This window comes from Opisthocomus hoazin, chromosome 7 (assembly GCF_030867145.1).
Source record: "Opisthocomus hoazin isolate bOpiHoa1 chromosome 7, bOpiHoa1.hap1, whole genome shotgun sequence".
Lineage (NCBI taxonomy): Eukaryota > Metazoa > Chordata > Aves > Opisthocomiformes > Opisthocomidae > Opisthocomus > Opisthocomus hoazin.
The window spans coordinates 64,056,518-64,082,900 of NC_134420.1; the positions used below are offsets into that span (position 1 = coordinate 64,056,518).

General features: G+C 55.0%; 2 protein-coding genes across 2 annotated transcripts in view; both read left to right on the forward strand.

Moving 5' to 3' along the window:
• The window catches only part of LOC142362046 (inositol 1,4,5-trisphosphate receptor-interacting protein-like 1), a 73,138-nt gene extending 66,602 nt beyond the window's left edge, over positions 1-6,536 (forward strand). Inside the window, exon 2 of the mRNA XM_075427156.1 lies at positions 6,525-6,536. Coding sequence (XP_075283271.1) covers positions 6,525-6,536 — 12 coding nt within the window. The remainder of the gene's footprint in view (positions 1-6,524) is intronic.
• Positions 6,537-6,596: 60 nt separating this feature from the next.
• Positions 6,597-26,052, forward strand: LOC142362047 (uncharacterized). The gene is made up of 6 exons (XM_075427157.1): positions 6,597-6,625; positions 8,624-8,722; positions 13,470-13,544; positions 16,639-16,726; positions 21,842-22,729; positions 25,876-26,052. Exons 1-6 carry the CDS (start codon positions 6,597-6,599, stop codon positions 26,050-26,052), a joined length of 1,356 nt encoding a protein of 451 aa, XP_075283272.1.
• Positions 26,053-26,383: the final 331 nt, after the last annotated feature.

Consider the following 26,383-nt stretch of genomic DNA (forward strand, 5'->3'; position numbering starts at 1 on the left):
TCTGGGCCATTGCTGGAGTCCTGCTGCAGCTGCTGATCTTTGGGCTTTGCTGGTGGCTCAGGAAAAGGTGCTGTAAGCCAGGAAGCAGTAGAAAGCGTGACATCTCCAGAAGTCTTGAGGAGGAGGAAGATGGGGAAGACCCATTACACATGGACAGATTTGCGGACGAGTACACATCATGGCCGCTGCCTAACAGGGAAAAAGAATGCGAGGAGGTGGAAGAGCTGGTGAACAGCCTTCTTCTTGTCTGCCAAATCTTAAATAACAACTTCATGCCGTGGCTGCAGGTACCTGTAGGTTTTGGCGGCTTCCGAGAAGACGTGTGTGCCAGTGGAGAAGACCAGTTTGTCTATCGCCTGCTTGTGCCCCTGGAGCCACCAACCGGGCACTCCTTCCACCTGGAGCTGGGCACCGAAGGTGAGATGCCAGTGAGGAACTCCCGCCTGCGTGTGCAGCTGGAGTGCACGTGCACAGAGGATTGGCAGCCGGGGGACATGCTCTGCTTCCTCCACCACTCTGAGGACCTGTTGGCGAGCACTCATGAAGCAAGGCTCCTACAAACCCTCTGCACCGGCCCGTACCTCGATGTACAGAAAACCGCCTTATGGCTCCAGGAGCTGATGACAGCAGCCTGCATTGCTGTGGCTGAGCGGGACACATACAAGTTTACGGTGCTGCCCTCCACACACGGCTGCAAGATCAAGGTCTCCAACATCTTCAACAGATCCTGCTCCATTGAGCTGATCTTGGCGGTGCAGCACGGCAACTCAGACACATTTGTGCGCATCGAGTAAGTGGACATCAGTCTTCTCAGCAGTGTGAGGTGGCCGAAGAGAGAAAGGGAGCCAGAGAGAGAGTGCGAGGTGGCCAAGGAGGCTTGCGACGGAGACTGCACCTGGACAGCGCCCACCCCACCTCTTCACAAGACTCCATTCCCTGTGGGACCTTTAGCCTGGGCCAAGATGCCAATAAATCTTTCTTTGTTTGAAAGCTGCCTGTAAATATGCTGAGCCAAGAGCGAACGGGGTCTGGATGCGCCAGCCATTCGCGGTCTTATGGTGTGAGCATAGCAGGGTGCAAAGAAGGCGCATAGGTTACAGCAGGCTGCAGAGAGGCGGGTGGCAGGTGAGGAACCTCTGCTGATGTGCTGGGTTCACCATGGCTGGCTGCCACGTGCCCACCGAGCTGCTCTCTCCTTCCCCCTCCTCAGCAGGATGGGAGGATGTGGGAATCGGCTGGGCTGTGGGCGGTCTTGACCCTCTTGATGAAACAGAGTCATAGCTAGGAGCTAATTATTTTGTGCACCTGTGGTTGAAAAACAGGAGGAAAGGAACGAAGAAACAGGATGGGAAAATCCGACTCTTTGATAAGCATGTAGGTCGTGTGAACGGGCACATGATGACTAGTCAGAAAAACAAAGGAGCTACATGCCCAAAGACCCTCACCAAGGAGACTCTGGGGGTGGGGGACAAGGGGATATAAAAATGTTATGATTAACCATTAAAGTGCTTCTGCTGCTGCTTCTGCTTTCTTTTGCTTGCTTTGTGACTGCCGTAACTTATTGTGGCGTGCTGCCACAGGAGGAGAAAACGAAACAAAAAAGCTTGTGGGTTGAGATAAGGACGGGGAGATTGCTCACCTATTACCATCACAGGGAAAACAGACTCAGCTTGGGGAAAATTAGTTTTATTTGTCGCCATCCAGAAACAGAGTAGGATGGTGTGTAGCAAAGTCAAAACGAAAAACACCTTCCCCAAAGACACACCCCTTCCTCCCAGGCACAACTTGACTGCTTCACTCCCAACTCCTCCACCTCCTCCTCCCAAGCAGCACAGGCAGTGGGGAATGGGGGTTGCAGTCGTTTCAGAGTAGTCATCCTTCTCATGGTTCCTTCCCGCGTGCTGCCGTTCATTCTTCCTAGCTGAAGAACTACCTAGATGAACACCCTTCCTAGTTCACCTTCTCCAATTGGCTCTCTCGCCAGCTGTCTCAGGATCCACAACGTACCGATGTATTGATGTGTCAATGTATCAATGACCCTTGTGTCTTTGCTGCTACACGGATCTCCATCAACTGCCCCCACCGAGACGGCGCAGGTGCTGCACACGTTAACACAGAGGCATTTCAGATGTGCTCCAGTGTACACTGCACATCATGGGGCAGATCGAAGCACCTCACTAGTAGCAGGTCACAAAAGATAAGAAGAACACAAACGGCCTCAGGTTGCACCAAGGCATGTTTAGCTTGGCTTTTAGGAAAGATGTCTTCCCCAAAAGGGTTGTCAAACATTGGAACAGGCTGCCCAGGGAAGCGGATGAGGCACCATCCCTGGAGGTGTTTAAAATATACATAGGCGTGGCGCTCAGGTTGATGGTTTAGTGGTGGACTTGGCAGTGTTATGTTAACGGTTGGACGTGATGATCTGAAAGGTCTTTTCGAACCTCAATGGATCCATGGTTTATCTTTAAGTTTGCGCAGTGTGGCGTCAGCGGTTGGACTCGATGATGCTCATGGGTCCCTTCCAACTCAGGATGTTGAGATAAACCAGTGGCAGGCAGGTGGTAGTAGATCCAGAAAGAAGCATCGCGCAAGCTCCTGTGAGGAAAATGAAGTCTAGCCCAGCCTTACCCAGTACACCAGGGCAGGTGTGGGTCACTGAGCCGGGTTGGGGCCGCAGGCTGGCGGGCGTGGTTGTGATGCGCTCAGGAACTCGGGGCCCCGCGGCTGGATTCTCAGCCTGCGTTGAGGTTTGAGCCACTGGCGGGAGCGCCTTGGGCAGAGCACAGCGCTGGCAGCAGCGGGTCTGGACGCAGGATTTGCTGCCTCCCAACTGCATCAGATCCTCTCCTACCTGTCCCCAGCTCCCTGTGGCTCCCGGCCCCTCTCCCTTCCTCACAGTCCCAATGAACCTCTTCTCTCTCTCCTGCTACAGACCATGCCTGCCATGCGATTCCTCTCCCTGCTTCTGCAAAGCATCATCCAGCAGCCGCAGATGCTTGGTGAGGAGCTGGATGAGGCCACACGCGAGCGCAGGTAGCATCTTGCATAGTACATGAGCCGGGAGATGACTCGGCTGCTGCCAGGCCTGGAGCACAGGAGGCAGATGCAGAAGAGCCTGGAGCAGAGCAGCTGTGCCTGGGGAGGCCTGCTCCTTGCTGCCTTGCTGCAGTGGCAGTTCTGGGCCATTGCTGGAGTCCTGCTGCTGCTGCTGCTCTTTGGGCTTTGCTGGTGGCTCAGGAAAAGGTGCTGTAAGCCAGGAAGCAGTAGAAATCGTGACATCTCCAGAAGTCTTGAGGAGGAGGAAGATGGGGAAGACCCATTACACATGGACAGATTTGCGGACGAGTACACATCATGGCCGCTGCCTAACAGGCAAAAAGAATGCGAGGCGGTAGAAGAGCTGGTGAACGACCTTCTCTTGTCTGCCAAATCTTATACAACAACAACTTCATGCCATGGCTTCAGGCACCTGTAGGTTTGGGCTGCTTCCAAGAAGGCGTGGGTGCCCGTGGACAAGACCAGTTTGTCTATCGTCTGCTTGTGCCCCTGGAGCCATCACCCAGGTGCTCCTTCCACCTGGAGCTGGTCACCAAAGGTGAGATGCCAGTGAGGAACTCCCGCCTGAGTGTGCAGCTGGAGTGCATGTGCAAAGAGGATCGGCCGCCGGGGGACATGCTCTGCTTCCTCCACCACTCTGGGGACCTGTTGGCGAGCACTCATGAAGCCAGGCTCCTACAAACCCTCTGCATCGGCCCGTACCTTGATGTGCAGAATACCACCTTATGGCTCCAGGAGCTGATGACAGCAGCCTGCATTGCTGTGGCTGAGCGGGACACATACAAGTTAACGGTGCTGGCCTCCACACACTTCTGCAAGATCAAGGTCACCAACATCTTCAACGGATCCTGCTCCATTGAGCTGATCTTGGCGGTGCAGCACGGCGACTCAGACACATTTGTGTGCACTGAGTAAGCGGACATCAGTCTTCTTAGCAGTGTGAGGTGGCTGAAGAGAGAAAGGGAGCCCGAGAGAGAGTGCGAGGTGGCTAAGGAGGCTTGCGACGGAGACTGCACCTGGGCAGCAGGTTGTAGCGAGGTGGGTGTTGGTCGGTTTTCCCAGGTAACAAATGATAGGAATAGAGGAAATGGCCTCAGGTTGCACCAAGGCAGGGTTAGCTTGGCTTTTAGGAAAAATGTCTTCCCCAGAACGGTTGTCAAACATTGGAACAGGCTGCCCAGGGAAGCGGTTGAGGCACCATCCCTGGAGGTGTTTAAAATATACGTAGGCGCGGCGCTCAGGGTCATGGTTTAGTGGTGGACTTGGCAGTGTTGCGTTAATGGTTGGACGTGATGATCTGAAAGGTCTTTCCGAACCTTAATGATTCTATGATTTATCCTTAAGTTTGCGCAGTGTGGCTTCAGGGGTCGGACTCGATGATGCTCATGGGTCCCTTCCAACTCAGGACGTTGAGATAAACCAGTGGCAGGCAGGTGGTAATAGATCCAGAACGAAGCATTGCGCAAGCTCCTGTGAGGAAAATGAAGTCTAGCCCAGCCTTACCCAGTACACCAGGGCAGGTGTGGGTCACTGAGCCGGGTTGGGGCCGCAGGCCAGCGGGCGTGGTTGTGATGCAGACAGGTGCCCGCGACATCATAGGGGATGCATCATAATGGGGGCGGATAGATCAGGGCAACGGTCGGCAGCGCTGCCCCAGTACAGCCTAGACAAGAGGTGAGTGCGCATGCGGGGAGAGGCTGGGCTGGGCGAGGGCTGGGGCAGGAACGCTGGTCCCCGTGGCTGGGTTCTCAGCCTGCATCGAGGGCCAATCCACTGGCGGGAGCGCCTTGGGCAGGGCACAGCGCTGGCAGCAGCAGGGCTGGACGCAGGCCTTGCTGCCTCCCAGCTGCATCAGCTCCTCTCCTACCTGTCCTCAGCTCCCTGCGGCTCCCGGCCCCTCTCCCTCCCTCACAGCCCCACTGAACCCCTTCTCTCTCTCTCCTCCTACAGAGCATGGCTGCCATGCGATTCCTCTCCCTGCTTCTGCAAAGCATCATCCAGCAGGTGCAGTTGCTTGGTAAGGAGCTGTATGAGGCCACACGCGAGCACATGCAGCAGCTTGCGGAGTACGTGAGCCGGGAGATGACTCGGCTGCTGCCAGGCCTGGAGCACAGGAGGCAGATACAGAAGAGCCCGGAGCAGAGGAGCTGTGCCTGGGGAGGCCTGCTCCTTGCTGCCTTGCTGCAGTGGCAGTTCTGGGCCATTGCTGGAGTCCTGCTGCAGCTGCTGATCTTTGGGCTTTGCTGGTGGCTCAGGAAAAGGTGCTGTAAGCCAGGAAGCAGTAGAAAGCGTGACATCTCCAGAAGTCTTGAGGAGGAGGAAGATGGGGAAGACCCATTACACATGGACAGATTTGCGGACGAGTACACATCATGGCCGCTGCCTAACAGGGAAAAAGAATGCGAGGAGGTGGAAGAGCTGGTGAACAGCCTTCTTCTTGTCTGCCAAATCTTAAATAACAACTTCATGCCGTGGCTGCAGGTACCTGTAGGTTTTGGCGGCTTCCGAGAAGACGTGTGTGCCAGTGGAGAAGACCAGTTTGTCTATCGCCTGCTTGTGCCCCTGGAGCCACCAACCGGGCACTCCTTCCACCTGGAGCTGGGCACCGAAGGTGAGATGCCAGTGAGGAACTCCCGCCTGCGTGTGCAGCTGGAGTGCACGTGCACAGAGGATTGGCAGCCGGGGGACATGCTCTGCTTCCTCCACCACTCTGAGGACCTGTTGGCGAGCACTCATGAAGCAAGGCTCCTACAAACCCTCTGCACCGGCCCGTACCTCGATGTACAGAAAACCGCCTTATGGCTCCAGGAGCTGATGACAGCAGCCTGCATTGCTGTGGCTGAGCGGGACACATACAAGTTTACGGTGCTGCCCTCCACACACGGCTGCAAGATCAAGGTCTCCAACATCTTCAACAGATCCTGCTCCATTGAGCTGATCTTGGCGGTGCAGCACGGCAACTCAGACACATTTGTGCGCATCGAGTAAGTGGACATCAGTCTTCTCAGCAGTGTGAGGTGGCCGAAGAGAGAAAGGGAGCCAGAGAGAGAGTGCGAGCTGGCCAAGGAGGCTTGCGACGGAGACTGCACCTGGGCAGCGCCCACCCCACCTCTTCACAAGACTCCATTCCCTGTGGGACCTTTAGCCTGGGCCAAGATGCCAATAAATCTTTCTTTGTTTGAAAGCTGCCTGTAAATATGCTGAGCCAAGAGCGAACGGGGTCTGGATGCGCCAGCCATTCGCGGTCTTATGGTGTGAGCATAGCAGGGTGCAAAGAAGGCGCATAGGTTACAGCAGGCTGCAGAGAGGCGGGTGGCAGGTGAGGAACCTCTGCTGATGTGCTGGGTTCACCATGGCTGGCTGCCACGTGCCCACCGAGCTGCTCTCTCCTTCCCCCTCCTCAGCAGGATGGGAGGATGTGGGAATCGGCTGGGCTGTGGGCGGTCTTGACCCTCTTGATGAAACAGAGTCATAGCTAGGAGCTAATTATTTTGTGCACCTGTGGTTGAAAAACAGGAGGAAAGGAACGAAGAAACAGGATGGGAAAATCCGACTCTTTGATAAGCATGTAGGTCGTGTGAACGGGCACATGATGACTAGTCAGAAAAACAAAGGAGCTACATGCCCAAAGACCCTCACCAAGGAGACTCTGGGGGTGGGGGACAAGGGGATATAAAAATGTTATGATTAACCATTAAAGTGCTTCTGCTGCTGCTTCTGCTTTCTTTTGCTTGCTTTGTGACTGCCGTAACTTATTGTGGCGTGCTGCCACAGGAGGAGAAAACGAAACAAAAAAGCTTGTGGGTTGAGATAAGGACGGGGAGATTGCTCACCTATTACCATCACAGGGAAAACAGACTCAGCTTGGGGAAAATTAGTTTTATTTGTCGCCATCCAGAAACAGAGTAGGATGGTGTGTAGCAAAGTCAAAACGAAAAACACCTTCCCCAAAGACACACCCCTTCCTCCCAGGCACAACTTGACTGCTTCACTCCCAACTCCTCCACCTCCTCCTCCCAAGCAGCACAGGCAGTGGGGAATGGGGGTTGCAGTCGTTTCAGAGTAGTCATCCTTCTCATGGTTCCTTCCCGCGTGCTGCCGTTCATTCTTCCTAGCTGAAGAACTACCTAGATGAACACCCTTCCTAGTTCACCTTCTCCAATTGGCTCTCTCGCCAGCTGTCTCAGGATCCACAACGTACCGATGTATTGATGTGTCAATGTATCAATGACCCTTGTGTCTTTGCTGCTACACGGATCTCCATCAACTGCCCCCACCGAGACGGCGCAGGTGCTGCACACGTTAACACAGAGGCATTTCAGATGTGCTCCAGTGTACACTGCACATCATGGGGCAGATCGAAGCACCTCACTAGTAGCAGGTCACAAAAGATAAGAAGAACACAAACGGCCTCAGGTTGCACCAAGGCATGTTTAGCTTGGCTTTTAGGAAAGATGTCTTCCCCAAAAGGGTTGTCAAACATTGGAACAGGCTGCCCAGGGAAGCGGATGAGGCACCATCCCTGGAGGTGTTTAAAATATACATAGGCGTGGCGCTCAGGTTGATGGTTTAGTGGTGGACTTGGCAGTGTTATGTTAACGGTTGGACGTGATGATCTGAAAGGTCTTTTCGAACCTCAATGGATCCATGGTTTATCTTTAAGTTTGCGCAGTGTGGCGTCAGCGGTTGGACTCGATGATGCTCATGGGTCCCTTCCAACTCAGGATGTTGAGATAAACCAGTGGCAGGCAGGTGGTAGTAGATCCAGAAAGAAGCATCGCGCAAGCTCCTGTGAGGAAAATGAAGTCTAGCCCAGCCTTACCCAGTACACCAGGGCAGGTGTGGGTCACTGAGCCGGGTTGGGGCCGCAGGCTGGCGGGCGTGGTTGTGATGCGCTCAGGAACTCGGGGCCCCGCGGCTGGATTCTCAGCCTGCGTTGAGGTTTGAGCCACTGGCGGGAGCGCCTTGGGCAGAGCACAGCGCTGGCAGCAGCGGGTCTGGACGCAGGATTTGCTGCCTCCCAACTGCATCAGATCCTCTCCTACCTGTCCCCAGCTCCCTGTGGCTCCCGGCCCCTCTCCCTTCCTCACAGTCCCAATGAACCTCTTCTCTCTCTCCTGCTACAGACCATGCCTGCCATGCGATTCCTCTCCCTGCTTCTGCAAAGCATCATCCAGCAGCCGCAGATGCTTGGTGAGGAGCTGGATGAGGCCACACGCGAGCGCAGGTAGCATCTTGCATAGTACATGAGCCGGGAGATGACTCGGCTGCTGCCAGGCCTGGAGCACAGGAGGCAGATGCAGAAGAGCCCGGAGCAGAGCAGCTGTGCCTGGGGAGGCCTGCTCCTTGCTGCCTTGCTGCAGTGGCAGTTCTGGGCCATTGCTGGAGTCCTGCTGCTGCTGCTGCTCTTTGGGCTTTGCTGGTGGCTCAGGAAAAGGTGCTGTAAGCCAGGAAGCAGTAGAAATCGTGACATCTCCAGAAGTCTTGAGGAGGAGGAAGATGGGGAAGACCCATTACACATGGACAGATTTGCGGACGAGTACACATCATGGCCGCTGCCTAACAGGCAAAAAGAATGCGAGGCGGTAGAAGAGCTGGTGAACGACCTTCTCTTGTCTGCCAAATCTTATACAACAACAACTTCATGCCATGGCTTCAGGCACCTGTAGGTTTGGGCTGCTTCCAAGAAGGCGTGGGTGCCCGTGGACAAGACCAGTTTGTCTATCGTCTGCTTGTGCCCCTGGAGCCATCACCCAGGTGCTCCTTCCACCTGGAGCTGGTCACCAAAGGTGAGATGCCAGTGAGGAACTCCCGCCTGAGTGTGCAGCTGGAGTGCATGTGCAAAGAGGATCGGCCGCCGGGGGACATGCTCTGCTTCCTCCACCACTCTGGGGACCTGTTGGCGAGCACTCATGAAGCCAGGCTCCTACAAACCCTCTGCATCGGCCCGTACCTTGATGTGCAGAATACCACCTTATGGCTCCAGGAGCTGATGACAGCAGCCTGCATTGCTGTGGCTGAGCGGGACACATACAAGTTAACGGTGCTGGCCTCCACACACTTCTGCAAGATCAAGGTCACCAACATCTTCAACGGATCCTGCTCCATTGAGCTGATCTTGGCGGTGCAGCACGGCGACTCAGACACATTTGTGTGCACTGAGTAAGCGGACATCAGTCTTCTTAGCAGTGTGAGGTGGCTGAAGAGAGAAAGGGAGCCCGAGAGAGAGTGCGAGGTGGCTAAGGAGGCTTGCGACGGAGACTGCACCTGGGCAGCAGGTTGTAGCGAGGTGGGTGTTGGTCGGTTTTCCCAGGTAAAAAATGATAGGAATAGAGGAAATGGCCTCAGGTTGCACCAAGGCAGGGTTAGCTTGGCTTTTAGGAAAAATGTCTTCCCCAGAACGGTTGTCAAACATTGGAACAGGCTGCCCAGGGAAGCGGTTGAGGCACCATCCCTGGAGGTGTTTAAAATATACGTAGGCGTGGCGCTCAGGGTCATGGTTTAGTGGTGGACTTGGCAGTGTTGCGTTAATGGTTGGACGTGATGATCTGAAAGGTCTTTCCGAACCTTAATGATTCTATGATTTATCCTTAAGGTTGCGCAGTGTGGCTTCAGGGGTCGGACTCGATGATGCTCATGGGTCCCTTCCAACTCAGGACGTTGAGATAAACCAGTGGCAGGCAGGTGGTAATAGATCCAGAACGAAGCATTGCGCAAGCTCCTGTGAGGAAAATGAAGTCTAGCCCAGCCTTACCCAGTACACCAGGGCAGGTGTGGGTCACTGAGCCGGGTTGGGGCCGCAGGCCAGCGGGCGTGGTTGTGATGCAGACAGGTGCCCGCGACATCATAGGGGATGCATCATAATGGGGGCGGATAGATCAGGGCAACGGTCGGCAGCGCTGCCCCAGTACAGCCTAGACAAGAGGTGAGTGCGCATGCGGGGAGAGGCTGGGCTGGGCGAGGGCTGGGGCAGGAACGCTGGTCCCCGTGGCTGGGTTCTCAGCCTGCATCGAGGGCCAATCCACTGGCGGGAGCGCCTTGGGCAGGGCACAGCGCTGGCAGCAGCAGGGCTGGACGCAGGCCTTGCTGCCTCCCAGCTGCATCAGCTCCTCTCCTACCTGTCCTCAGCTCCCTGCGGCTCCCGGCCCCTCTCCCTCCCTCACAGCCCCACTGAACCCCTTCTCTCTCTCTCCTCCTACAGAGCATGGCTGCCATGCGATTCCTCTCCCTGCTTCTGCAAAGCATCATCCAGCAGGTGCAGTTGCTTGGTAAGGAGCTGTATGAGGCCACACGCGAGCACATGCAGCAGCTTGCGGAGTACGTGAGCCGGGAGATGACTCGGCTGCTGCCAGGCCTGGAGCACAGGAGGCAGATACAGAAGAGCCCGGAGCAGAGCAGCTGTGCCTGGGGAGGCCTGCTCCTTGCTGCCTTGCTGCAGTGGCAGTTCTGGGCCATTGCTGGAGTCCTGCTGCAGCTGCTGATCTTTGGGCTTTGCTGGTGGCTCAGGAAAAGGTGCTGTAAGCCAGGAAGCAGTAGAAAGCGTGACATCTCCAGAAGTCTTGAGGAGGAGGAAGATGGGGAAGACCCATTACACATGGACAGATTTGCGGACGAGTACACATCATGGCCGCTGCCTAACAGGCAAAAAGAATGTGAGGAGGTGGAAGAGCTGGTGAACAGCCTTCTTCTTGTCTGCCAAATCTTAAATAACAACTTCATGCCGTGGCTGCAGGTACCTGTAGGTTTTGGCGGCTTCCGAGAAGACATGTGTGCCAGTGGAGAAGACCAGTTTGTCTATCGCCTGCTTGTGCCCCTGGAGCCACCAACCGGGCACTCCTTCCACCTGGAGCTGGGCACCGAAGGTGAGATGCCAGTGAGGAACTCCCACCTGCGTGTGCAGCTGGAGTGCACGTGCACAGAGGATTGGCAGCCGGGGGACATGCTCTGCTTCCTCCACCACTCTGAGGACCTGTTGGCGAGCACTCATGAAGCCAGGCTCCTACAAACCCTCTGCACCGGCCCGTACCTCGATGTACAGAAAACCGCCTTATGGCTCCAGGAGCTGATGACAGCAGCCTGCATTGCTGTGGCTGAGCGGGACACATACAAGTTTATGGTGCTGCCCTCCACACATGGCTGCAAGATCAAGGTCTCCAACATCTTCAACAGATCCTGCTCCATTGAGCTGATCTTGGCGGTGCAGCACTCAGACACATTTGTGCGCATTGAGTAAGTGGACATCAGTCTTCTCAGCAGTGTGAGGTGGCTGAAGAGAGAAAGGGAGCCCGAGAGAGAGTGCGAGCTGGCCAAGGAGGCTTGCGACGGAGACTGCACCTGGGCAGCGCCCACCCCACCTCTTCACAAGACTCCATTCCCTGTGGGACCTTTAGCCTGGGCCAAGATGCCAATAAATCTTTCTTTGTTTGAAAGCTGCCTGTAAATATGCTGAGCCAAGAGCGAACGGGGTCTGGATGCGCCAGCCATTCGCAGTCTTATGGTGTGAGCATAGCAGGGTGCAAAGAAGGCGCATAGGTTACAGCAGGCTGCAGAGAGGCGGGTGGCAGGTGAGGAACCTCTGCTGATGTGCTGGGTTCACCATGGCTGGCTGCCACGTGCCCACCGAGCTGCTCTCTCCTTCACCCTCCTCAGCAGGATGGGAGGATGTGGGAATCGGCTGGGCTGTGGGCGGTCTTGACCCTCTTGATGAAACAGAGTCATAGCTAGGAGCTAATTATTTTGTGCACCTGTGGCTGAAAAACAGGAGGAAGGGAACGAAGAAACAGGATGGGAAAATCCAACTCTTTGATAAGCGTGTAGGTCGTGTGAACGGGCACATGATGACCAGTCAGAAAAACAAAGGAGCTACATGCCCAAAGACCCTCACCAAGGAGACTCTGGGGGTGGGGGACAAGGGGATATAAAAATGTTATGATTAACCATTAAAGTGCTTCTGCTGCTGCTTCTGCTTTCTTTTGCTTGCTTTGTGACTGCCGTAACTTATTGTGGCGTGCTGCCACAGGAGGAGAAAACGAAACAAAAAAGCTTGTGGGTTGAGATAAGGACGGGGAGATTGCTCACCTATTACCATCACAGGTAAAACAGACTCAGCTTGGGGAAAATTAGTTTTATTTGTCGCCATCCAGAAACAGAGTAGGATGGTGTGTAGCAAAGTCAAAACGAAAAACACCTTCCCCAAAGACACACCCCTTCCTCCCAGGGACAACTTGACTGCTTCACTCCCAACTCCTCCACCTCCTCCTCCCAAGCAGCACAGGCAGTGGGGAATGGGGGTTGCGGTCGTTTCAGAGTAGTCATCCTTCTCATGGTTCCTTCCCGCGTGCCGCCGTTCATTCTTCCTAGCTGAAGAACTACCTAGATGAACACCCTTCCTAGTTCACCTTCTCCAATTGGCTCTCTCGCCAGCTGTCTCCGGATCCACAACGTACCGATGTATTGATGTGTCAATGTATCAATGGCCCTTGTGTCTTTGCTGCTACACGGATCTCCATCAACTGCCCCCACCGAGACGGCGCAGGTGCTGCACACATTAACACAGAGGCATTTCAGATGTGCTCCAGTGTACACTGCACATCATGGGGCAGATCGAAGCACCTCACTAGTAGCAGGTCACAAAAGATAAGAAGAACGCAAACGGCCTCAGGTTGCACCAAGGCATGTTTAGCTTGGCTTTTAGGAAAGATGTCTTCCCCAAAAGGGTTGTCAAACATTGGAACAGGCTGCCCAGGGAAGCGGATGAGGCACCATCCCTGGAGGTGTTTAAAATATACATAGGCGTGGCGCTCAGGTTGATGGTTTAGTGGTGGACTTGGCAGTGTTATGTTAACGGTTGGACGTGATGATCTGAAAGGTCTTTTCGAACCTCAATGGATCCATGGTTTATCTTTAAGTTTGCGCAGTGTGGCGTCAGCGGTTGGACTCGATGATGCTCATGGGTCCCTTCCAACTCAGGATGTTGAGATAAACCAGTGGCAGGCAGGTGGTAGTAGATCCAGAAAGAAGCATCGCGCAAGCTCCTGTGAGGAAAATGAAGTCTAGCCCAGCCTTACCCAGTACACAAGGGCAGGTGTGGGTCACTGAGCCGGGTTGGGGCTGCAGGCTGGCGGGCATGGTTGTGATGCGCTCAGGAACTCGGGGCCCCGCGGCTGGATTCTCAGCCTGCGTTGAGGTTTGAGCCACTGGCGGAAGCGCCTTGGGCAGAGCACAGCGCTGGCAGCAGCGGGTCTGGACGCAGGATTTGCTGCCTCCCAACTGCATCAGATCCTCTCCTACCTGTCCCCAGCTCCCTGTGGCTCCCGGCCCCTCTCCCTTCCTCACAGTCCCAATGAACCTCTTCTCTCTCTCCTCCTACAGACCATGGCTGCCATGCGATTCCTCTCTCTGCTTCTGCAAAGCATCATCCAGCAGGAGCAGTTGCTTGGTGAGGAGCTGGATGAGGCCACACGCGAGCACATGCAGCAGCTTGCGGAGTACGTGAGCCGGGTGATGACTCGGCTGCTGCCAGGCCTGGAGCACAGGAGGCAGATGCAGAAGAGCCCGGAGCAGAGCAGCTGTGCCTGGGGAGGCCTGCTCCTTGCTGCCTTGCTGCAGTGGCAGTTCTGGGCCATTGCTGGAGTCCTGCTGCAGCTGCTGCTCTTTGGGCTTTGCTGGTGGCTCAGGAAAAGGTGCTGTAAGCCAGGAAGCAGTAGAAAGCGTGACATCTCCAGAAGTCTTGAGGAGGAGGAAGATGGGGAAGACCCATTACACATGGACAGATTTGCGGACGAGTACACATCATGGCCGCTGCCTAACAGGCAAAAAGAATGCGAGGCGGTGGAAGAGCTGGTGAACAGCCTTCTTCTTGTCTGCCAAATCTTAAATAACAACTTCATGCCGTGGCTGCAGGTACCTGTAGGTTTTGGCGGCTTCCGAGAAGACATGTGTGCCAGTGGAGAAGACCAGTTTGTCTATCGCCTGCTTGTGCCCCTGGAGCCACCAACCGGGCACTCCTTCCACCTGGAGCTGGGCACCGAAGGTGAGATGCCAGTGAGGAACTCCCGCCTGCGTGTGCAGCTGGAGTGCACGTGCACAGAGGATTGGCAGCCGGGGGACATGCTCTGCTTCCTCCACCACTCTGGGGACCTGTTGGCGAGCACTCATGAAGCAAGGCTCCTACAAACCCTCTGCACCGGCCCGTACCTCGATGTACAGAAAACCGCCTTATGGCTCCAGGAGCTGATGACAGCAGCCTGCATTGCTGTGGCTGAGCGGGACACATACAAGTTTACGGTGCTGCCCTCCACACACGGCTGCAAGATCAAGGTCTCCAACATCTTCAACAGATCCTGCTCCATTGAGCTGATCTTGGCCGTGCAGCACTCAGACACATTTGTGCGCATTGAGTAAGCGGACATCAGTCTTCTCAGCAGTGTGAGGTGGCCGAAGAGAGAAAGGGAGCCAGAGAGAGAGTGCGAGCTGGCCAAGGAGGCTTGCGACGGAGACTGCACCTGGGCAGCGCCCACCCCACCTCTTCACAAGACTCCATTCCTTCTGGGACCTTTAGCCTGGGCCAAGATGACAATAAAACTTTCTTTGTTTGAAAGCTGCCTGTAAATATGCTGAGCCAAGAACGAGCGGGGGTGGATGCGCCAGCCATTCGTAGTCTTGGGGTGTGAGCATAGCAGGGTGCAAAGAAGGCACATAGCTTACAGCAGGATGCAGAGAGGCGGGTGGCAGGTGAGGAACCTCTGCTGATGTGCTGGGTTCACCATGGCTGGCTGCCAGGTGCCCACCGAGCTGCTCTCTCCTTCCCCCTCCTCAGCAGGATGGGAGGATGTGGGAATCGGCTGGGCTGTGGGCAGTCTTGACCCTCTTGATGAAACAGAGTCATAGCTAGGAGCTAATTATTTTGTGCACCTGTGGCTGAAAAACAGGAGGAAAGGAACGAAGAAACAGGATGGGAAAATCCAACTCTTTGATAAGCATGTAGGTCGTGTGAACGGGCACATGATGACTAGTCAGAAAAACAAAGGAGCTACATGCCCAAAGACCCTCACCAAGGAGACTCTGGGGGTGGGGGACAAGGGGATATAAAAATGTTATGATTAACCATTAAAGTGCTTCTGCTGCTGCTTCTGCTTTCTTTTGCTTGCTTTGTGACTGCCGTAACTTATTGTGGCGTGCTGCCACAGGAGGAGAAAACGAAACAAAAAAGCTTGTGGGTTGAGATAAGGACGGGGAGATTGCTCACCTATTACCATCACAGGGAAAACAGACTCAGCTTGGGGAAAATTAGTTTTATTTGTCGCCATCCAGAAACAGAGTAGGATGGTGTGTAGCAAAGTCAAAACGAAAAACACCTTCCCCAAAGACACACCCCTTCCTCCCAGGGACAACTTGACTGCTTCACTCCCAACTCCTCCACCTCCTCCTCCCAAGCAGCACAGGCAGTGGGGAATGGGGGTTGCGGTCGTTTCAGAGTAGTCATCCTTCTCATGGTTCCTTCCCGCGTGCCGCCGTTCATTCTTCCTAGCTGAAGAACTACCTAGATGAACACCCTTCCTAGTTCACCTTCTCCAATTGGCTCTCTCGCCAGCTGTCTCCGGATCCACAACGTACCGATGTATTGATGTGTCAATGTATCAATGGCCCTTGTGTCTTTGCTGCTACACGGATCTCCATCAACTGCCCCCACCGAGACGGCGCAGGTGCTGCACACATTAACACAGAGGCATTTCAGATGTGCTCCAGTGTACACTGCACATCATGGGGCAGATCGAAGCACCTCACTAGTAGCAGGTCACAAAAGATAAGAAGAACGCAAACGGCCTCAGGTTGCACCAAGGCATGTTTAGCTTGGCTTTTAGGAAAGATGTCTTCCCCAAAAGGGTTGTCAAACATTGGAACAGGCTGCCCAGGGAAGCAGATGAGGCACCATCCCTGGAGGTGTTTAAAATATACATAGGCGTGGCGCTCAGGTTGATGGTTTAGTGGTGGACTTGGCAGTGTTATGTTAACGGTTGGACGTGATGATCTGAAAGGTCTTTTCGAACCTCAATGGATCCATGGTTTATCTTTAAGTTTGCGCAGTGTGGCGTCAGCGGTTGGACTCGATGATGCTCATGGGTCCCTTCCAACTCAGGATGTTGAGATAAACCAGTGGCAGGCAGGTGGTAGTAGATCCAGAAAGAAGCATCGCGCAAGCTCCTGTGAGGAAAATGAAGTCTAGCCCAGCCTTACCCAGTACACAAGGGCAGGTGTGGGTCACTGAGCCGGGTTGGGGCTGCAGGCTGGCGGGCGTGGTTGTGATGCGCTCAGGAACTCGGGGCCCCGCGGCTGGATTCTCAGCCTGCGTTGAGGTTTGAGCCACTGGCGGAAGCGCCTTGGGCAGAGCACAGCGCTGGCAGCAGCGGGTCTGGACGCAGGATTTGCTGCCTCCCAACTGCATCAGATCCTCTCCTACCTGTCCCCAGCTCCCTGTGGCTCCCGGCCCCTCTCCCTTCCTCACAGTCCCAATGAACCTCTTCTCTCTCTCCTCCTACAGACCATGGCTGCCATGCGATTCCTCTCTCTGCTTCTGCAAAGCATCATCCAGCAGGAGCAGTTGCTTGGTGAGGAGCTGGATGAGGCCACACGCGAGCACATGCAGCAGCTTGCGGAGTACGTGAGCCGGGTGATGACTCGGCTGCTGCCAGGCCTGGAGCACAGGAGGCAGATGCAGAAGAGCCCGGAGCAGAGCAGCTGTGCCTGGGGAGGCCTGCTCCTTGCTGCCTTGCTGCAGTGGCAGTTCTGGGCCATTGCTGGAGTCCTGCTGCAGCTGCTGCTCTTTGGGCTTTGCTGGTGGCTCAGGAAAAGGTGCTGTAAGCCAGGAAGCAGTAGAAAGCGTGACATCTCCAGAAGTCTTGAGGAGGAGGAAGATGGGGAAGACCCATTACACATGGACAGATTTGCGGACGAGTACACATCATGGCCGCTGCCTAACAGGCAAAAAGAATGCGAGGCGGTGGAAGAGCTGGTGAACAGCCTTCTTCTTGTCTGCCAAATCTTAAATAACAACTTCATGCCGTGGCTGCAGGTACCTGTAGGTTTTGGCGGCTTCCGAGAAGACATGTGTGCCAGTGGAGAAGACCAGTTTGTCTATCGCCTGCTTGTGCCCCTGGAGCCACCAACCGGGCACTCCTTCCACCTGGAGCTGGGCACCGAAGGTGAGATGCCAGTGAGGAACTCCCGCCTGCGTGTGCAGCTGGAGTGCACGTGCACAGAGGATTGGCAGCCGGGGGACATGCTCTGCTTCCTCCACCACTCTGGGGACCTGTTGGCGAGCACTCATGAAGCAAGGCTCCTACAAACCCTCTGCACCGGCCCGTACCTCGATGTACAGAAAACCGCCTTATGGCTCCAGGAGCTGATGACAGCAGCCTGCATTGCTGTGGCTGAGCGGGACACATACAAGTTTACGGTGCTGCCCTCCACACACGGCTGCAAGATCAAGGTCTCCAACATCTTCAACAGATCCTGCTCCATTGAGCTGATCTTGGCCGTGCAGCACTCAGACACATTTGTGCGCATTGAGTAAGCGGACATCAGTCTTCTCAGCAGTGTGAGGTGGCCGAAGAGAGAAAGGGAGCCAGAGAGAGAGTGCGAGCTGGCCAAGGAGGCTTGCGACGGAGACTGCACCTGGGCAGCGCCCACCCCACCTCTTCACAAGACTCCATTCCTTCTGGGACCTTTAGCCTGGGCCAAGATGACAATAAAACTTTCTTTGTTTGAAAGCTGCCTGTAAATATGCTGAGCCAAGAACGAGCGGGGGTGGATGCGCCAGCCATTCGTAGTCTTGGGGTGTGAGCATAGCAGGGTGCAAAGAAGGCACATAGCTTACAGCAGGATGCAGAGAGGCGGGTGGCAGGTGAGGAACCTCTGCTGATGTGCTGGGTTCACCATGGCTGGCTGCCAGGTGCCCACCGAGCTGCTCTCTCCTTCCCCCTCCTCAGCAGGATGGGAGGATGTGGGAATCGGCTGGGCTGTGGGCAGTCTTGACCCTCTTGATGAAACAGAGTCATAGCTAGGAGCTAATTATTTTGTGCACCTGTGGCTGAAAAACAGGAGGAAAGGAACGAAGAAACAGGATGGGAAAATCCAACTCTTTGATAAGCATGTAGGTCGTGTGAACGGGCACATGATGACTAGTCAGAAAAACAAAGGAGCTACATGCCCAAAGACCCTCACCAAGGAGACTCTGGGGGTGGGGGACAAGGGGATATAAAAATGTTATGATTAACCATTAAAGTGCTTCTGCTGCTGCTTCTGCTTTCTTTTGCTTGCTTTGTGACTGCCGTAACTTATTGTGGCGTGCTGCCACAGGAGGAGAAAACGAAACAAAAAAGCTTGTGGGTTGAGATAAGGACGGGGAGATTGCTCACCTATTACCATCACAGGGAAAACAGACTCAGCTTGGGGAAAATTAGTTTTATTTGTCGCCATCCAGAAACAGAGTAGGATGGTGTGTAGCAAAGTCAAAACGAAAAACACCTTCCCCAAAGACACACCCCTTCCTCCCAGGGACAACTTGACTGCTTCACTCCCAACTCCTCCACCTCCTCCTCCCAAGCAGCACAGGCAGTGGGGAATGGGGGTTGCGGTCGTTTCAGAGTAGTCATCCTTCTCATGGTTCCTTCCCGCGTGCCGCCGTTCATTCTTCCTAGCTGAAGAACTACCTAGATGAACACCCTTCCTAGTTCACCTTCTCCAATTGGCTCTCTCGCCAGCTGTCTCCGGATCCACAACGTACCGATGTATTGATGTGTCAATGTATCAATGGCCCTTGTGTCTTTGCTGCTACACGGATCTCCATCAACTGCCCCCACCGAGACGGCGCAGGTGCTGCACACATTAACACAGAGGCATTTCAGATGTGCTCCAGTGTACACTGCACATCATGGGGCAGATCGAAGCACCTCACTAGTAGCAGGTCACAAAAGATAAGAAGAACGCAAACGGCCTCAGGTTGCACCAAGGCATGTTTAGCTTGGCTTTTAGGAAAGATGTCTTCCCCAAAAGGGTTGTCAAACATTGGAACAGGCTGCCCAGGGAAGCAGATGAGGCACCATCCCTGGAGGTGTTTAAAATATACATAGGCGTGGCGCTCAGGTTGATGGTTTAGTGGTGGACTTGGCAGTGTTATGTTAACGGTTGGACGTGATGATCTGAAAGGTCTTTTCGAACCTCAATGGATCCATGGTTTATCTTTAAGTTTGCGCAGTGTGGCGTCAGCGGTTGGACTCGATGATGCTCATGGGTCCCTTCCAACTCAGGATGTTGAGATAAACCAGTGGCAGGCAGGTGGTAGTAGATCCAGAAAGAAGCATCGCGCAAGCTCCTGTGAGGAAAATGAAGTCTAGCCCAGCCTTACCCAGTACACCAGGGCAGGTGTGGGTCACTGAGCCGGGTTGGGGCTGCAGGCTGGCGGGCGTGGTTGTGATGCGCTCAGGAACTCGGGGCCCCGCGGCTGGATTCTCAGCCTGCGTTGAGGTTTGAGCCACTGGCGGAAGCGCCTTGGGCAGAGCACAGCGCTGGCAGCAGCGGGTCTGGACGCAGGATTTGCTGCCTCCCAACTGCATCAGATCCTCTCCTACCTGTCCCCAGCTCCCTGTGGCTCCCGGCCCCTCTCCCTTCCTCACAGTCCCAATGAACCTCTTCTCTCTCTCCTCCTACAGACCATGGCTGCCATGCGATTCCTCTCTCTGCTTCTGCAAAGCATCATCCAGCAGCCGCAGATGCTTGGTGAGGAGCAGGATGAGGCCACACGCGAGCGCAGGTAGCATCTTGCATAGTACATGAGCCGGGAGATGACTCGGCTGCTGCCAGGCCTGGAGCACAGGAGGCAGATGCAGAAGAGCCCGGAGCAGAGCAGCTGTGCCTGGGGAGGCCTGCTCCTTGCTGCCTTGCTGCAGTGGCAGTTCTGGGCCATTGCTGGAGTCCTGCTGCTGCTGCTGCTCTTTGGGCTTTGCTGGTGGCTCAGGAAAAGGTGCTGTAAGCCAGGAAGCAGTAGAAATCGTGACATCTCCAGAAGTCTTGAGGAGGAGGAAGATGGGGAAGACCCATTATACATGGACAGATTTGCGGACGAGTACACATCATGGCCGCTGCCTAACAGGCAAAAAGAATGTGAGGCGGTAGAAGAGCTGGTGAACGACCTTCTCTTGTCTGCCAAATCTTATACAACAACAACTTCATGCCATGGCTTCAGGCACCTGTAGGTTTGGGCTGCTTCCGAGAAGGCGTGGGTGCCCGTGGACAAGACCAGTTTGTCTATCGCCTGCTTGTGCCCCTGGAGCCATCACCCAGGTGCTCCTTCCACCTGGAGCTGGTCACCAAAGGTGAGATGCCAGTGAGGAACTCCCGCCTGCGTGTGCAGCTGGAGTGCACGTGCACAGAGGATTGGCAGCCGGGGGACATGCTCTGCTTCCTCCACCACTCTGGGGACCTGTTGGCAAGCACTCATGAAGCCAGGCTCCTACAAACCCTCTGCATCGGCCCGTACCTTGATGTGCAGAATACCACCTTATGGCTCCAGGAGCTGATGACAGCAGCCTGCATTGCTGTGGCTGAGCGGGACACATACAAGTTAACGGTGCTGGCCTCCACACACTTCTGCAAGATCAAGGTCACCAACATCTTCAACGGATCCTGCTCCATTGAGCTGATCTTGGCGGTGCAGCACGGCGACTCAGACACATTTGTGTGCACTGAGTAAGCGGACATCAGTCTTCTTAGCAGTGTGAGGTGGCTGAAGAGAGAAAGGGAGCCCGAGAGAGAGTGCGAGGTGGCTAAGGAGGCTTGCGACGGAGACTGCACCTGGGCAGCAGGTTGTAGCGAGGTGGGTGTTGGTCGGTTTTCCCAGGTAACAAATGATAGGAATAGAGGAAATGGCCTCAGGTTGCACCAAGGCAGGGTTAGCTTGGCTTTTAGGAAAAATGTCTTCCCCAGAACGGTTGTCAAACATTGGAACAGGCTGCCCAGGGAAGCGGTTGAGGCACCATCCCTGGAGGTGTTTAAAATATACGTAGGCGTGGCGCTCAGGGTCATGGTTTAGTGGTGGACTTGGCAGTGTTGCGTTAATGGTTGGACGTGATGATCTGAAAGGTCTTTCCGAACCTTAATGATTCTATGATTTATCCTTAAGGTTGCGCAGTGTGGCTTCAGGGGTCGGACTCGATGATGCTCATGGGTCCCTTCCAACTCAGGACGTTGAGATAAACCAGTGGCAGGCAGGTGGTAATAGATCCAGAACGAAGCATCGCGCAAGCTCCTGTGAGAAAAATGAAGTCTAGCCCAGCCTTACCCAGTACACCAGGGCAGGTGTGGGTCACTGAGCCGGGTTGGGGCCGCAGGCCGGCGGGCGTGGTTGTGATGCAGACAGGTGCCCGCGACATCATAGGGGATGCATCATAATGGGGGCGGATAGATCAGGGCAACGGTCGGCAGCGCTGCCCCAGTACAGCCTAGACAAGAGGTGAGTGCGCATGCGGGGAGAGGCTGGGCTGGGCGAGGGCTGGGGCAGGAACGCTGGTCCCCGTGGCTGGGTTCTCAGCCTGCATCGAGGGCCAATCCACTGGCGGGAGCGCCTTGGGCAGGGCACAGCGCTGGCAGCAGCAGGGCTGGACGCAGGCCTTGCTGCCTCCCAGCTGCATCAGCTCCTCTCCTACCTGTCCTCAGCTCCCTGCGGCTCCCGGCCCCTCTCCCTCCCTCACAGCCCCACTGAACCCCTTCTCTCTCTCTCCTCCTACAGAGCATGGCTGCCATGCGATTCCTCTCCCTGCTTCTGCAAAGCATCATCCAGCAGGTGCAGTTGCTTGGTAAGGAGCTGTATGAGGCCACACGCGAGCACATGCAGCAGCTTGCGGAGTACGTGAGCCGGGAGATGACTCGGCTGCTGCCAGGCCTGGAGCACAGGAGGCAGATACAGAAGAGCCTGGAGCAGAGCAGCTGTGCCTGGGGAGGCCTGCTCCTTGCTGCCTTGCTGCAGTGGCAGTTCTGGGCCATTGCTGGAGTCCTGCTGCAGCTGCTGATCTTTGGGCTTTGCTGGTGGCTCAGGAAAAGGTGCTGTAAGCCAGGAAGCAGTAGAAAGCATGACATCTCCAGAAGTCTTGAGGAGGAGGAAGATGAGGAAGACCCATTACATATGGACAGATTTGCGGACGAGTACACATCATGGCCGCTGCCTAACAGGGAAAAAGAATGTGAGGAGGTGGAAGAGCTGGTGAACAGCCTTCTTCTTGTCTGCCAAATCTTAAATAACAACTTCATGCCGTGGCTGCAGGTACCTGTAGGTTTTGGCGGCTTCCGAGAAGACGTGTGTGCCAGTGGAGAAGACCAGTTTGTCTATCGCCTGCTTGTGCCCCTGGAGCCACCAACCGGGCACTCCTTCCACCTGGAGCTGGGCACCGAAGGTGAGATGCCAGTGAGGAACTCCCGCCTGCGTGTGCAGCTGGAGTGCACGTGCACAGAGGATTGGCAGCCGGGGGACATGCTCTGCTTCCTCCACCACTCTGAGGACCTGTTGGCGAGCACTCATGAAGCAAGGCTCCTACAAACCCTCTGCACCGGCCCGTACCTCGATGTACAGAAAACCGCCTTATGGCTCCAGGAGCTGATGACAGCAGCCTGCATTGCTGTGGCTGAGCGGGACGCATACAAGTTTACGGTGCTGCCCTCCACACACGGCTGCAAGATCAAGGTCTCCAACATCTTCAACAGATCCTGCTCCATTGAGCTGATCTTGGCGGTGCAGCACTCAGACACATTTGTGCGCATTGAGTAAGCGGACATCAGTCTTCTCAGCAGTGTGAGGTGGCCGAAGAGAGAAAGGGAGCCAGAGAGAGAGTGCGAGCTGGCCAAGGAGGCTTGCGACGGAGACTGCACCTGGGCAGCGCCCACCCCACCTCTTCACAAGACTCCATTCCCTGTGGGACCTTTAGCCTAGGCCAAGATGCCAATAAATCTTTCTTTGTTTGAAAGCTGCCTGTAAATATGCTGAGCCAAGAGCGAACGGGGTCTGGATGCGCCAGCCATTCGCAGTCTTATGGTGTGAGCATAGCAGGGTGCAAAGAAGGCGCATAGCTTACAGCAGGCTGCAGAGAGGCGGGTGGCAGGTGAGGAACCTCTGCTGATGTGCTGGGTTCACCATGGCTGGCTGCCACGTGCCCACCGAGCTGCTCTCTCCTTCCCCCTCCTCAGCAGGATGGGAGGATGTGGGAATCGGCTGGGCTGTGGGCGGTCTTGACCCTCTTGATGAAACAGAGTCATAGCTAGGAGCTAATTATTTTGTGCACCTGTGGCTGAAAAACAGGAGGAAGGGAACGAAGAAACAGGATGGGAAAATCCAACTCTTTGATAAGCGTGTAGGTCGTGTGAACGGGCACATGATGACCAGTCAGAAAAACAAAGGAGCTACATGCCCAAAGACCCTCACCAAGGAGACTCTGGGGGTGGGGGACAAGGGGATATAAAAATGTTATGATTAACCATTAAAGTGCTTCTGCTGCTGCTTCTGCTTTCTTTTGCTTGCTTTGTGACTGCCGTAACTTATTGTGGTGTGCTGCCACAGGAGGAGAAAACGAAACAAAAAAGCTTGTGGGTTGAGATAAAGACGGGGAGATTGCTCACCTATTACCATCACAGGGAAAACAGACTCAGCTTGGGGAAAATTAGTTTTATTTGTCGCCATCCAGAAATAGAGTAGGATGGTGTGTAGCAAAGTCAAAACGAAAAACACCTTCCCCCAAAGACGCACCCCTTCCTCCCAGGCACAACTTGACTGCTTCACTCCCAACTCCTCCACCTCCTCCTCCCAAGCAGCACAGGCAGTGGGGAATGGGGGTTGCGGTCGTTTCAGAGTAGTCATCCTTCTCATGGTTCCTTCCCGCGTGCCGCCGTTCATTCTTCCTAGCTGAAGAACTACCTAGATGAACACCCTTCCTAGTTCACCTTCTCCAATTGGCTCTCTCGCCAGCTGTCTCCGGATCCACAACGTACCGATGTATTGATGTGTCAATGTATCAATGGCCCTTGTGTCTTTGCTGCTACACGGATCTCCATCAACTGCCCCCACCGAGACGGCGCAGGTGCTGCACACATTAACACAGAGGCATTTCAGATGTGCTCCAGTGTACACTGCACATCATGGGGCAGATCGAAGCACCTCACTAGTAGCAGGTCACAAAAGATAAGAAGAACGCAAACGGCCTCAGGTTGCACCAAGGCATGTTTAGCTTGGCTTTTAGGAAAGATGTCTTCCCCAAAAGGGTTGTCAAACATTGGAACAGGCTGCCCAGGGAAGCGGATGAGGCACCATCCCTGGAGGTGTTTAAAATATACATAGGCGTGGCGCTCAGGTTGATGGTTTAGTGGTGGACTTGGCAGTGTTATGTTAACGGTTGGACGTGATGATCTGAAAGGTCTTTTCGAACCTCAATGGATCCATGGTTTATCTTTAAGTTTGCGCAGTGTGGCGTCAGCGGTTGGACTCGATGATGCTCATGGGTCCCTTCCAACTCAGGATGTTGAGATAAACCAGTGGCAGGCAGGTGGTAGTAGATCCAGAAAGAAGCATCGCGCAAGCTCCTGTGAGGAAAATGAAGTCTAGCCCAGCCTTACCCAGTACACCAGGGCAGGTGTGGGTCACTGAGCCGGGTTGGGGCCGCAGGCTGGCGGGCGTGGTTGTGATGCGCTCAGGAACTCGGGGCCCCGCGGCTGGATTCTCAGCCTGCGTTGAGGTTTGAGCCACTGGCGGGAGCGCCTTGGGCAGAGCACAGCGCTGGCAGCAGCGGGTCTGGACGCAGGATTTGCTGCCTCCCAACTGCATCAGATCCTCTCCTACCTGTCCCCAGCTCCCTGTGGCTCCCGGCCCCTCTCCCTTCCTCACAGTCCCAATGAACCTCTTCTCTCTCTCCTCCTACAGACCATGGCTGCCATGCGATTCCTCTCTCTGCTTCTGCAAAGCATCATCCAGCAGGTGCAGTTGCTTGGTGAGGAGCTGGATGAGGCCACACGCGAGCACATGCAGCAGCTTGCGGAGTACGTGAGCCGGGTGATGACTCGGCTGCTGCCAGGCCTGGAGCACAGGAGGCAGATGCAGAAGAGCCCGGAGCAGAGCAGCTGTGCCTGGGGAGGCCTGCTCCTTGCTGCCTTGCTGCAGTGGCAGTTCTGGGCCATTGCTGGAGTCCTGCTGCAGCTGCTGCTCTTTGGGCTTTGCTGGTGGCTCAGGAAAAGGTGCTGTAAGCCAGGAAGCAGTAGAAAGCGTGACATCTCCAGAAGTCTTGAGGAGGAGGAAGATGGGGAAGACCCATTACACATGGACAGATTTGCGGACGAGTACACATCATGGCCGCTGCCTAACAGGCAAAAAGAATGCGAGGCGGTAGAAGAGCTGGTGAACGACCTTCTCTTGTCTGCCAAATCTTATACAACAACAACTTCATGCCATGGCTTCAGGCACCTGTAGGTTTGGGCTGCTTCCAAGAAGGCGTGGGTGCCCGTGGACAAGACCAGTTTGTCTATCGCCTGCTTGTGCCCCTGGAGCCATCACCCAGGTGCTCCTTCCACCTGGAGCTGGTCACCAAAGGTGAGATGCCAGTGAGGAACTCCCGCCTGAGTGTGCAGCTGGAGTGCACGTGCACAGAGGATTGGCAGCCGGGGGACATGCTCTGCTTCCTCCACCACTCTGGGGACCTGTTGGCGAGCACTCATGAAGCCAGGCTCCTACAAACCCTCTGCATCGGCCCGTACCTTGATGTGCAGAATACCACCTTATGGCTCCAGGAGCTGATGACAGCAGCCTGCATTGCTGTGGCTGAGCGGGACGCATACAAGTTAACGGTGCTGGCCTCCACACACTTCTGCAAGATCAAGGTCACCAACATCTTCAACGGATCCTGCTCCATTGAGCTGATCTTGGCGGTGCAGCACGGCGACTCAGACACATTTGTGTGCACTGAGTAAGCGGACATCAGTCTTCTTAGCAGTGTGAGGTGGCTGAAGAGAGAAAGGGAGCCCGAGAGAGAGTGCGAGGTGGCTAAGGAGGCTTGCGACGGAGACTGCACCTGGGCAGCAGGTTGTAGAGAGGTGGGTGTTGGTCGGTTTTCCCAGGTAACAAATGATAGGAATAGAGGAAATGGCCTCAGGTTGCACCAAGGCAGGGTTAGCTTGGCTTTTAGGAAAAATGTCTTCCCCAGAACGGTTGTCAAACATTGGAACAGGCTGCCCAGGGAAGCGGTTGAGGCACCATCCCTGGAGGTGTTTAAAATATACGTAGGCGCGGCGCTCAGGGTCA

What these genes read in the sequence shown, in the direction of transcription:
- LOC142362047 (XM_075427157.1), top strand. Translation starts at nt 6,597, where the DNA reads ATGGGAAAATCCGACTCTTTGATAAGCAT. An exon ending in TCCGACTCTTTGATAAGCAT is followed by an intron (nt 6,626 to 8,623) that starts GTAGGTCGTGTG and finishes GCTGCCTAACAG; the next exon opens with GCAAAAAGAATGCGAGGCGG. An exon ending in TGCCATGGCTTCAGGCACCT is followed by an intron (nt 8,723 to 13,469) that starts GTAGGTTTGGGC and finishes GCTTCTGCAAAG; the next exon opens with CATCATCCAGCAGGAGCAGT.